This window comes from Pyrgilauda ruficollis, unplaced genomic scaffold, assembly GCF_017590135.1.
Source record: "Pyrgilauda ruficollis isolate IOZ18807 unplaced genomic scaffold, ASM1759013v1 scaffold10, whole genome shotgun sequence".
NCBI lineage: Eukaryota > Metazoa > Chordata > Aves > Passeriformes > Passeridae > Pyrgilauda > Pyrgilauda ruficollis.
The window spans coordinates 12,532,781-12,546,030 of NW_024508101.1; the positions used below are offsets into that span (position 1 = coordinate 12,532,781).

General features: G+C 36.8%; 1 protein-coding gene across 1 annotated transcript in view; it reads left to right on the forward strand.

The window, feature by feature from the left end:
* The first annotated feature begins 2,589 nt into the window (after positions 1-2,589).
* Positions 2,590-13,250, forward strand: part of ERC2 (ELKS/RAB6-interacting/CAST family member 2) — a 283,564-nt gene continuing 272,903 nt past the window's right edge. The window contains exon 1 of the mRNA XM_041462495.1: positions 2,590-3,246. Within this exon, the coding sequence (XP_041318429.1) occupies positions 2,590-3,246 (657 nt within the window). The remainder of the gene's footprint in view (positions 3,247-13,250) is intronic.

Here is a 13,250-nt window from a genome sequence, read left to right on the forward strand (position 1 = left end):
AAAAGATGTTGAGTCTAGCAGGTGAGTATCTGTTGTGTTTTTTTTTTTTCCTAGTACTAAGCTGATTTGGATTTTGAAACTCAACTAGAGGAAGAGGTGTGTAGTGGGTCTGCAGTCTATCCCTACCAGACTGAGTGAAGCAGGGTGACTTTTTTTCTCAGGGAAGGCTTTAGGGGGATATGACCTTTTTGACTCCTTTGTCCCGGCTACTGCAACACCCACAGCTTTGGTAAAGAATTATTACTTGAGAGTATTAGTATTCCTTCCTCCCTTTTCAATTAAAATAGCAATATAAAATAAATTTACCTTTCAAAATAGAGCTGTCTATATCTCACCTGTCCACTCTAAGTTCAACTGGGATGGCTCTGTCAGCTGGTTCTGTGAGAAGATGGAATTTCTCCTCTCTCTTTTTCTCCAGGCAGTAGATGATGATCTGTGTGGCAATTGTTGAGGTCCTCAGGGTGATATTGCTTCTTCATATCTCCAATTCCTGATGTGTTGAGACACACAGTAAATCTTCCTGAAGCTAGGAAGGCTCCACGTAGAAGCAGTAAAGAAAATGATGTAGGTGCTTTTTCTACCCTCTTTCATAAAGCAATGGTGTATGGCTTCTACTGTGTCTGAGACTTCCCAGCCATAAAGGAAGGCTCCAGTCTTATCCTTAACAAGTACACATGTTGAAAAGGCATGTTTTTGTGTGCTTGCCTTTTTCTGAGGTGTTTGCAGGAAAGCCAGTCTGTATAATTGAGGTTGTAGAAGGTAACAAACTAAAAAATTCTTAGGGTTTCTCTGTTTTCATTTGCAAAGTCAGAGTTTTCAGCTTTTGGTCTGTGAGCTGTCCTTAATAGCCTGCTAAAATAAGAAAATCAAGCATATCATCAGTGTGCTTGTGTTTACAACACAGAGGTCTCTGTTTTCATTAGAATTCTTCTAGGGAAAAAAAAAAATTGAAAGTGCTGTGGAGGTAATAACACTGGTTGGTGGTGTTTTGCTTCGCTTTTCCTGTTGCTTTCAGAATTTTCCCAAGCTTATGGAAGTTACAATGTTGAATCAGCATTGGAACATTGTTTACGAAGTTCAGTGAGAAGTTAGCCCTCCCTTTGGATAAGGAATGATTATCCTTTTTTCAGTAGAGCTTAGTGGTAAGCACTGGAGTGCTATGCAAGATAAGTGTTCTCTGATATGAGATAAGAACTTCCAAAACTTCACACAAGTTGAGAAAAGAATACCACAACTAATAAGCTCTAAAAGGCAAAACAAGTACCTAAAATATATATATTAGAGACATAAACAGAAGGCTAAGTAAGTTATTATGTAACTCTAAGCAAGAAATGTGCTGATTTATCAGACTGAAAAGGAAAAACAGCACAGACATGATATAAAATAAAATATTCTGTACTTCTGCTTCTGAGGATCAACAAATTTATACCCAACCCCACCACCTGGCTGTGTATCATATCTGCTGCATTTAGAGATATTTTATTGTGCGCAGTTTAAATTGACACTGGCATTTCCTGCTAGCAGTATTGTTTTTTTCACCAGACCAGACTGTAGGGTTTTTTTTTATGGGGCTGTTTGTATTTTGTTTTTGTGTTTTTTTTATTGAGTGAGCAAGAGGGTGGGGTGAATTCTGTCAGTTCCGAAGGTTTGTTGCTTTTGCTCAGGATCTGCCAGGACCCAGTGGAAGTAAAGTCATCTTCAGCTCTGGTCTCATGGGAGGTTTGTCTGTGAAGGTGCTACAGAACTATTTCAGGCAGCTACAAAGATACAAGGATGGATTTCTCAGAGGGCTTGCTGAGTTACTTGGCCAGAGGATGGCTGACACTTGAGAATGAGGATAAGCAGTTGCCTTGCCCCAGTCACCATGATGAGAATTTTCTTTTTTTATTGGTTGATATGTTGAAGTTGAGACAGCAGAAAAGCTGCACAAGTTCTTGTGGTGGAACAAGCTGTGGGTCATCCCTTGAATGCTGCGTGACAGCTGAGAAGAGGGGCAGATTTGGACAGTGATGTTAAAATGCCAAAACTTGGAAAAGCAAAGCAACAAGATTCCTTTATATCTGTGTGCCTTGGGAATGAATTCTGGAGGCTTTAAGAGGGTAGTTTTTTATGCCAATAAGAAATATTTTTCTTCATATAAATTTCATATTGTCAGTCATTTAAGTGACAAGGTAAGGTATGGTATTGTATTGGGCCCATGTTGTGTGTTCCAACTTATTTTAACAAGCTTTAGCTTGAAGTTTTCTAGCAAGAAAGAAATGGGGAATTTTATTTTGATTAAAATTAGTTTAAAAATGCATTTTTAACTAATCATCCTAAATATAAAATGTATAGCAGATTTTATTTTTGTAGTTATTACTCTGGGAAGTTGGTTTTTCTGATGTATGGTGATTACTTGTAAGATTATTTTCCAAAATGAAAACTTAATTTTATAATCTTTTTTCAGGTCTGTCTTGGGTGGTAAACCTGATTTTGCCTACTGGAAGAATGCAGTGAAACTGCCAGTATTTCTAGCCGGAATTATTAATTTAATATTCAACTTTAGTGTTACTAGTTTCTTACTAAACAGTACCTCAAAGTAGAAGAAAAATGTATGGAAGTGCAAGAACAATCAGCAACTTGGAAGGAAGTCCCTCCAGGTCTCCCCGCCTGCCAAGGTCCCCTCGCCTGGGCCACAGGAGAACCAGCAGCGGGGGAGGAGGGGGCACAGGGAAGACGTTGTCCATGGAGAACATCCAGTCCCTTAACGCAGCCTATGCAACATCTGGACCAATGTACCTGAGTGACCACGAGGGTGTAGCTTCTACTACTTTCCCAAAGGGCACAATGACTCTTGGAAGGGCTACAAATCGAGCTGTGTATGGTGGCCGAGTCACAGCCATGGGGAGCAGCCCCAATATCGCTTCTGCTGGACTGTCACACACAGATGTCCTTTCTTACACTGACCAGCACGGAGGGCTGACCACATCCTCACACCACCACCACCACCAGGTTCCTTCCATGCTGAGACAGGTTAGGGATAGCACCATGTTAGATCTGCAGGCTCAGCTTAAGGATCTACAGAGGGAGAATGACCTTCTCAGAAAAGAACTAGACATTAAGGACAGCAAGTTGGGGTCCTCTATGAACAGCATTAAAACTTTCTGGAGTCCTGAGCTAAAGAAAGAGAGAGTATTGAGGAAAGAAGAAGCAGCCAGAATGTCAGTTCTTAAAGAGCAGATGAGAGTTTCCCATGAAGAAAATCAGGTAAGTAATTATGAAAGTTTCCTTGTATTGATTTACAACCAAGCACTTGATGTTTTGCTTTTGGTACTGTGTCCAGGGCTGGCACAAGTTTGATATTTGCCACAAGAATTTTATATCTTGGTATATCTGCTTCTGACTACTAAACTGCAGGAAAGCACACTAATAGGAATCCAAATGCAGATTATAATTTCCTTCATGCAGCATCCCTTCATGTTTTAGATGGATAAAATAATTGTTGTTACCCTTTCTCTTATGTTTGAAAGTCTCTGGGGTTTTGTTTTGCAACTGTCTAAATGCTGTCTTGGCAACATTTTCTGAAGAGGTAAACGAGCCATTTTTGAAAAAGTGTAAATAAATATCCAGAGGCATATTTTGTTTAAGCTGTGCAGGGAGTTAACAGTTTCAAAGTTAAAACAAGATAAATCCTCATATTCAGCTTTCTGTACTTCTGCATTACAAAATGAAGTTTTCAGTAACATTTCAGAGACCTGCTTTGTAGTAAATGACTATCTTGTAAATATGTATTTCAAATACTTCTATTCACATTGTAACATTATTTTCCTGAAGTTATAAAAACAGTCAAATATTTTAGTCTGGATGGATAAATCTGTGAAGTCAAACATTGAGACTTTGCTATATCAAATATACAGCTACATATACAAAGCTATACGAAACAGCAGCACAGAATAGATAAAAAAATTATCCTTCCTTTCTCCGCACACTTTTTGGCTTCTGGTCTAATTTTAAAGCTGCTCCTTTTTAGACCATCTGTTAACTTTCCCCAGACAAAAACACAGTCCTGTGTTTCTCTCACTTCCAGATTCCAAATCTAAACTTCTTTGCTGGCAGGCAGCAACAACTGAGATTTTTAATTTACTTCCAAGTTTGTGATCAATTAGAGATTCTCAGCAAACTTTCCACCTTTAGGCATGTCATGAACCTAAGTATCTACTGAGCTGGCAAGTCTCTTACCAGTTACTTCAGTGGGAAACAGGCTGGCTTGTCATCAGGAATTCAGTGCAATGAATTTATTGCTTTCTTGTATAACTTTTGTATCCAGACTGATAATAGTAGTTGCTGATTATTTATTTATAGCAGATGCACTAGGATGCTGCTAGAACCAATCTTAACAAAAAGATGCGTGGTGGAGGTTCTGTTTTTCAAAAACTTTGCTGGTTAGATACTTTAATGGTGGTAGTTGGTGTCACCTTAGGAGGAGAATTATTCTAGTAGTATGTCATGTATTTCTTATGGAAATGTCACATTAATATCTTATACTGACATTTGGAATTTGAATCTGGTATTTAGAGACTTTGTCACACACCAATGACAATTCTGTTTTGGTTTTTCCCCCTAAAAGCTAGTTTTGCTTATCTTGAAGGAAAATAAACTAGTAACTCAGTTATGAATTAATTCATGTTGTATCTTTTTCCCAAATTCTTATTTTCTTGTAACAGCAAACCTGACAAAAGCAATGTATTTTCCTCTATGTGTATTTTTAACATGAATCCTTCCTCTATAATACACAGAGATTGGGTAGCTCTATTCCATTGCTAAGTGTCCAAACATTCACAGAAGAGGCCAAGTACAGTGGTATCCCCAGAGAGTGCTCCTTATGATCCAGCTGCTGTTTCTTTGTGCTTAATAACTCAGTGAACTTTACATTCAGCCAGTTACTTTTGGACCTGTTTAAAATGCCAGTGTCCACAGGCTCTTACAGCCTAACATACCTGTGAGGAACCACTGCTTTCATTTGGTTTTGCACTAGACTTTGGCTGCTTTTGCTAGGATTTCTTGCTCCTTATATTGAAAGAAGCAATAAATAATTGATGTCTGGTGCCAGTCTCAGTGCCGCTTAGGATTTTACAGTGCCATCATCACATCCCTCCCTCAGCTCTTTTCCAGACAGCAGCATTTTACCATGTGTGATAATTCCTTGTGAAACAGTAACATGATGTTTTTCAGACCTGTTAAATGTTTGGGATTTGTGGTTTTTTTTTTTTTTTTTTGAGGCAAGGGGACCAAAACATCTTATGTTTTTGATAAGGTGTAAAATGAGTTGTGTTGATGTTGTAGTGTTTGCCCTTTCATTCTGTGTGTCTCTCACAGAAATTCCCAACAATTAGTTTCTTCTTTCCAGTTTTGGATGCCTTTATTTTTGCTGCTACTGAGTACTAAGCTAATATCTCAATGGGAATATTTATCATAGCTGAAAAATCCCTCACCATTCATTCTAACCAGTTTAGATCCCAGCTTGTTATGCTTAAAGGTAGGATTATTTTTACTTGTTTGTCACTTTAATCTCCCTGAATTTCATCTGCCAGCGACTATTTGCTCAGTCTTACAAAATTCTTCTTTGCATTTGGCTTTTGTCTTCACTGCCTTGAATAAGCAAACACCATGAGGAAAATCAGTCATCTTACTGATCACCCTGTTCTTTGGGCTACTCAGGAAGTGTCAGTCAGCACAAACCCCAGCCACAGGTTCCAGCAAAACTCCAGGGTCCTTCTGTTGGTTTTAGGAGTCAGCCATGTGTTTCTGCTATTTCCTCTCTTGTAATTAAATATTTGTGTATAAAAGTACCCATGCTCATATGTAATTGCTGCTTACTTTTATTGTAAGCATTTGGAGAGGAGCCTTTCTGAAGGAATGGCTTTGGAAGCCCAAGCTGGCTGTGTCAGCTTGTTTGTCACACTTATTCAGGAGGCTATTGATTCTTTCAAACAACTAATTTAAATTAGAACAATCAAAAAGCTGTAATTTTAAAAAACAAAAAAGGTGATGTGCTCTATCACCTCTATCCTAAAAGTGGTCAGTCTGTCCTTGTGTCTCTCAGGTTTTTGTTGGCTTAGAAAACTTTCTTAAAAGCTGAGTTGTTTCACTCTGAAACACTAAAAAGTGTTTTCACATTGGCTGCCCATGATGGAAGTGACCCTGTCTGGATTTCTGGGTCTCCTAGCAAAGTTTGGGAGCTCCCAGGAGACTGGAGAAGGGCAAATCTGCCTGCCAAAAATTAAGTGAAATGAGAGAATGAGTGAAATGTGTGTCATATTTTTATAGCGGTTTCTGAAAAAATATTGCAAAACCCAAAGAATTATTTGGAAGCTGTATTTTTAGAAATCATCAGCTATTTCTAAATATAGAGACGGAAAGTAAAAAAATACTCACCCAATAAGGATTGATCAAAAATAATGTCAGAGACATCTGATTTGTCTTGGGTGACAGGAAAACACACCTTATGCATAATGGAAGAGTAGTAGCAACATATTGATGTTAAGAAACTTTGTCTCAAAAGATTTTCCTTTAGTGAGTTGGTGGGAAGCATATGACAGAAAATTGCTACTACATGGAGAAGTACTGGATTGGAAGCCTATGTCAAAGTGTAATTATCAATGATTCATGGTGAAATTAAAAAGGTTTCCAGTAGGGTCTGGTAGGGATCTGTCATGTGCTTGAGGCTTTCATCAGTGTCCTAAAGGATGGATGTGTTATGCATCCAGATAATGGCAAGATTGGGAAGCCTTAAAAACATCCTGGAAAGTAGGATTATAAAAGAAAATAAATTTGCCAAATAAATGAATTAGTTTGAAAGAGTAGGATCTGTTTCAACAGGAAAATTGAAATTAAACCTTTTAGAAGCAGAAGGAGATCCATGAGGAAGTTTATGGACAGTAACTTGGACATTCCTATGTTTTTCTTTTGAAAGTTGTTATTTCTGAATGTGTATGCTTTCAGCATCTGTACTTTGATATCACAGCCCACATTTAGTTTGCTTTTTTGGTCTTCATATTCTTTGTGATATTTTCTCACAGCCTAACTGGAACTATTTTATATATGTGTTGGTGTACATAGGGGCAGGAAGTACTCTACATGTTTATAACTATTTAAAGTAGTTCTTCATCTTGGAATCATCCATTTACAATGTCTCAAACAGAGGTTTTGCTTTTTTCCCCCTAGGTAGATAGTTATTCTCTCTAATCTGGCTTGATTAGAAGCTTCTAATCATGTGTAATGTACAGGAGAGTTAGTGTGGAAGGCTTCAGTGGAGAGCAGAAGGCCATGAGGTGGGAAGTGCTGGGAAGACACAAGACATTATTCAGCAATATTCATTTCTAAGGTTGTTGCCTGCCTGTCAAGAGGGAAAACTAATTTATTGGTTTGGATTAGCTGTTTCTATTACAATACATTAATGTTTATTGGTTGTTACACTGCTTTTATGACACTGCAAAAACTGAATCGCTGTGATTTTTTAAAAAGTCACATTAAGCCCTGTTGCACAAAATAAGGCCCCTTTTACTTAGTTAGAAATGGCATCATTTAATACTACATAATTAATACAAAATGGACACTGTGTGTCAAGAACAGTGGCTCTTTTTCAGGCATGGCATGGTTATACTGGAAATAAGAGTGGTCATGATCCTTTTTTCCCCGTACAAAAATCCAGGTAATTTTAATTGACTTAATGTGTTCTTTGAAAACACATTACGGATTTTGATCTTTTGAAGTTTAGTTCCTATCCTGATACTGCAGGAATTTACTTCTGATTAATGAGATGGAGAGAAGATAAAAAGGACAGTGAGCCGTTCCTCTGAGGCTTATAGTTCTGAATAAAAAATTTTCTTGAAATAGTTTCTCCGAGCAACTTTTGTCCATCTGTAGCAATGCGAATAACTCAGATGCTGCAATTAGCAGAAAAGAGCTGATAAAATAATCAGTACAGAAGGGAATGTGTATTCATGAATTTAGACCTGTGAGTAGCTACTAATGTTATTTCTCCATGTGCTCTGCATTTTCACTTTGATTCATGACAAGTATCTAAATAGAACAATAAGAGAAAACACACTAACAAATATTCTGAAATGGCATTTCCCTTCTCTGTACTAATTAAACTATGTTCATAATAAAATATTGATTAGGCTAAGGTGTACATTATTACAAAAATTATTTTTAGATATTTTGTTTATGCTCTTTGAAATTGTTGTAGGTTCATTGTAGTGCAATATGCAGGCAGTTGCCAGCACTTGGGTATTTAGTGTGAGTTTATAGACGGGTATTGCCTTCCTTAATGGGTCAAAGTGTGCACATGATTACTGGTTGGAAAGGACCTTTTATTGTTTGTTAATACCAGTTGTGGTCAGAGAAGGATTTTTTTTGGGTATAAATATTTTTCAGCCCATCTCATTGTGTAAATGTCTGAAACAGCAAGGATTTTGAAGCTTATTGTGAATATTAATGAAGTACATGGTTATACAACTCAAAGCTAGGAATCTGAGGAATGGAAATGTGCTTGTGGTTTACTATGCTATCTGAGGTATATTTTCATATTAATAATCTTCAAAAAGAAATTGTCTGTATTTTTACTAAATGAGTTTCTTCAAGAAAAAATACTTCCATCATCAAATTTTAATATAGTACTTAAAACCAGTGAAAGCTTCCTAAGGTGTTTTAGGATGATTCTATAAAGCCAGTAGGTTCATCGCACCCATTCATCTTGTTTTCTGTTTTTCACTGTACCGTTGTTTTCTGCTTTCTTCAGCTTTTAAAAAACTATTTGTCTTAAGCTGCATGCATACTTGTTGATTTTTAACTTTATTTTGCATGTTTCCACTGTTTTCTTCATTTAAATTCATGTACATTGGTGGCAATTTAGGTAAGTGCAAAATATTCTTCTTTACTTTGTTTATTAAATGCGACAAAGTGCTTAGGCATTTCACCACATAGAATAGATCAAATTGTCATTATCTGAATAGCAAAATAGAATTAAATCAGTGGATTTTATATTATACCCAAAATAATAATGTCTGTGAAATGGGCAAAGACCAAAACAGCAGTACTCTCCTGCTGAGGAGGGATGGTGTGTAATGGGTGAGGGACAGTGAATAAGCTGTGCCACAAGGGTGTGTGTTGCCTTCTGTTGTTACTGATGAGGAGCAAAGGCTCCTGGCTCTGGTGGGGAGTAGAATTTGACAAGGAGGGGGTCATGATACTACAGATAACCAAGGAAATTTTGATGGAGTAATAACCTGGAAGTGCCTGAGGGTGAATGATGGAATTTAGTTACTTTCAACCTTTTGAGACCCTCTATCTCAAAAAGCTTGATAAGTGTTGAGCAAGAAAAATGAATAATTGCAATGTGACTCTGTAACCTGAAGCTTTTTGGTGCTATTCTAGTTTAGATAGTAGTAGTCATGTATACATTAAAAAGTAGAAACTAATAGTTTAAGCTGTATGAAAACTGTATCACATGTTAGTGGTAAATTGGAAAGGATACTAATAAGAAGTTTCACCCCTTTGGGCATTTTTGAGGTATAAAGAGATCTGAGGAAAGTAGTTTTTGGTTTTGTTCTGTTGTCACCAGTATTTCAAAAAAGGTAAGGACCATGATTTGTAGTCTTTAGAATGCACTGTGTGTAGCTGTCAACTGAAAGAGTACTATTGTATTTAGAACAAAAGGGACTTTATTCATCATATTGGAAACTAAAAATTGACTGCTGCAAAATACCTACTAAATTCAGGATATAGGTCATTCTCAGTTATCCAGTGTCAAAGTGCTAGCATGAAATTTCATTTGCATCTTGAAGTCTTAGAATGAGTGTCAAATAAGGAGTATCAGTGAGTGTTCTTCATAAAAAAGAATAGACAAGACCAGTAACATTTTGCAAAGGTGGATTGACTCTATAGCAGACTGATCATTGAAACGAAAGGTGGTTGGAACTTTGAACATAGTCACTTCTTTAACTGGTATTTGATGGTTCACCCAAAAACACTATCAAAGCTGCTGCTGTTTGTTGTGGATTTTTTGTCCTGTAATGGTCGTGATCATCTGAAAACTGAAGTATCACATGAGGAGTTTTCTGAAAGGCTATAGGTTTATTATTTATTGTTGAAGATATTTCAGCTGAATTTAGTAATTTCATCCTGTTTGTTAAACTTCCCTTGCAACATCAGATGGATACTGTGTTCTCTGTTCCCCAGTCTGATGCATCTTGTTCTGTTGTTCAGCTGTGATTGTTGTGTGGCTGTGTGGGTAAAACCCTTTAACAGAAGCCAGGATTCAGTCAGGGTCCCAGAAAAGATCACTTCAGAAAAAATGTAGACCTAGCAGAATATTAGCTGGGATAAAACTTCCTTTAAGTTACCCTTTATGCTTGTAGCCCTGCTGGAAGGTGTTCCTTCAGCACCTACTGCTAAACCACACCTGCTGCTTTTTACCCCTTCCTGTCTTAAATTAGGGAAGTCCAGCTTCAATTCTATCCTGGTAGGTACTTTATGCTGTCAGAATGACTTAAGGAAATTAGAAGAGAGGTAATTGTATATAAGCCGTTTTGAATTTTGTTAGACTTGGGGAGTGTTGGATACATCACGTTAATCATAAATGGGTTCATAATGCAGGAATTTGTTCGGAAAGCAAGTTTTACAGAACATAAATGGAGTCTCCTGGAGATGTTAATTAAGCCTTTAATCTCATCAATAATACAGTTTCTCACAGGTATAATAAATAATACATCAAACGTTATCCTTGGTGAATTTCTTTTCCACTGATTGTCATGGAGCCAGTAGTTCATGGAGTATTTTTTAAAAATATATTTTTATTTCTCTGTTAGGTTCTCTAAACTGGCTTCCTTCCTTGAGGTCTTAGACTTAATATAAAGAAAATGCTGGAAATAATTTTCCAGAATTTTCCATCATCTAAAGTGGGAGAGAGAAAAGGAAGGAAGTACTGAAAAAGTAATTTCTTTCTCATTTTATGTTTTTAGTCTTTGTTAGTAAAATTTCAGATGTTTTCCTTCCTTTTGGTCCTTTCATCTTGTATTTTCTGACAGTTGTCCCCAAATCATGTAACAGGCAATTGATAATGCCACATTCAATTACCTGCAGTACAGAACTCCTTCTCTGGGCTGTTTCTGAAACACAACCCTTTTGGCTGTGCTGCAAAGCATTATATTTATTTTATATATGTGTATAATTTAAAGATAAACTTGCATGACACTTGCTAACCTCCCTCTTTTCTCTTATATTCCTGAATTTATAAGATGCATTTCAGATTGTTGTCAGGGTAAGATTGTTGTCAGATGCATTTCGGATTGTTGTGATGGTGACTTAACCTGTTGGTCATTGATTCAATTTTCTTCAGAGTTTTTGCGTGTCTGGGAGTTCTGCTCGGCTAATGTCACACAGGGTCAGATTTGGGCTGTTTGTCATTTGCTCAGTTGAAGGTGTCTGGCATTCCTGACTATGGAACTGTGTATTCTGTGGTGCTAGCAAGTTACTTGTGAAACCTGTCAGCAGCAAGATAATATTTGTTACTTGAATTTTTTGCTGGAATATCTGTTAACTGAGTTGGTAAAGAAACTAGAATTCAGGAACCCTTGGCATATTTTATAAAGGATAACTTTGGTTCAAGTTGGATTGCTTGTGGCAGGAGCAAATAAGTCTTTTGAATCTATTAATTTTAGAATATTTGGCCTGTGGGATGGGGAAAATATTTACTTTCTGAATTTCCTTAAGCATCTGCCACAGGATAGTTATTGCTCTTACTCTTGGTGTTGGAAGCTGACAAAAAAGCTAACAAAACACATGTTAAAAGAAAGCAGTAGATTTCATGTAAGTACTTTGTACCCTGAAGGAAAAGGAATAAATGATGGGTTTGCCAAAAGGAACATTCTGAGGCAGATCAGTGTGAATATTTCAGTGTTAGAGATGCAGAGAATGGTAAGGTCTGTGTTCCAGTCTCATCTCTAATTGAAAGAGAGGGTGGGGTCTCATCACAGACATTGCTGTAGAATGAAAGCCAAGGTCAGCAGAACCTACAGGAAAAGCATAAACACACGTTGGGGTGCAGCTTCAGAGGAGCAGCAAACCCTAAAACAAGGCCTGCTTTTTGAACTCAAGTTTCCATTTAATTGACTGCAGCATTAATTGTATACAGTACAAGTCTCACTGCAAAAGCCTGCATTTAAATTGAGAGAATCACCGTAAGAGGCAGGGATCTGTGCTTTGAAAATTAATCTTCTCTCTGTGTTTTGATTTAAACTGTGTAAATGGACACACAGCTTCTGCAATTTGTAGGCAGAAAGGCTGAAAGAATAGTCCTGTTAGTGTGAACTTTTGCTTGTGTGTGAGATTAACTTCCAAGTACCTGGTTACTTGTAAAGCATAATAATGGTCTTAACTAATTCAGCAAAGAAATACCTGAATATTGTGGTATAATATTCCTTTGGATACTCTGGAAGGTGGAGATGAACTAGTGGGTTATATTTAACTCATGATAAACCAAAGCATAAATAAAATGTGTCAATCCCAAACTTGAAGAATCACTGTTTGCAGTCAACATGTCTGTAATAACATGTCTGTCTGTTCTATTCATGTGTATATATAATTATGCACATGTGTATATTAAGAAATTTTACATAAATGGTGATAATCAGACTGTTTTGCATTCAATGGTCACTAAATTTCTTACCTGAGTGACAGAAACTAAGCTGTATCTTGAGGAAAATCAAAATTTGCAATTACCCTTTATTTGGAAGCCAAAATTCTCTCCTCATTATTGTGAAAATGTACCTTCTTGTCAGCACATCTCTCTGGGCTATGGAATACGTGCTACCTATTGAAAAATTACTGAGGATTATTGTAAGTTTGATGTGAACATGAATACATTTAGGTACATATTATATTGTCTTATCTGTTTTAATATATATTGTGAAAAATCCAAAATAAACCCACAACATTTAATATTTCTGATAACTAACACTGTAATGGAAATTACAATATACCACTGGAATGATGCTACAATACTCTGGAAATCTCATGTTTTTCTTAAAAAACTTGTTCTCAGAAGCACATTGCACTGTATGCTGGTGTAAGTTTTGCTAGCAAGAGTGATTTGGCATGTTTTTTCATCATTGGTTAACAACCACTGCTTCCTATGTCACCCTCTGGTAGATAAACTTTTAGTTTTATATTATTATTATTTTAGTTTATTTTTACTGTATTTATTTTTC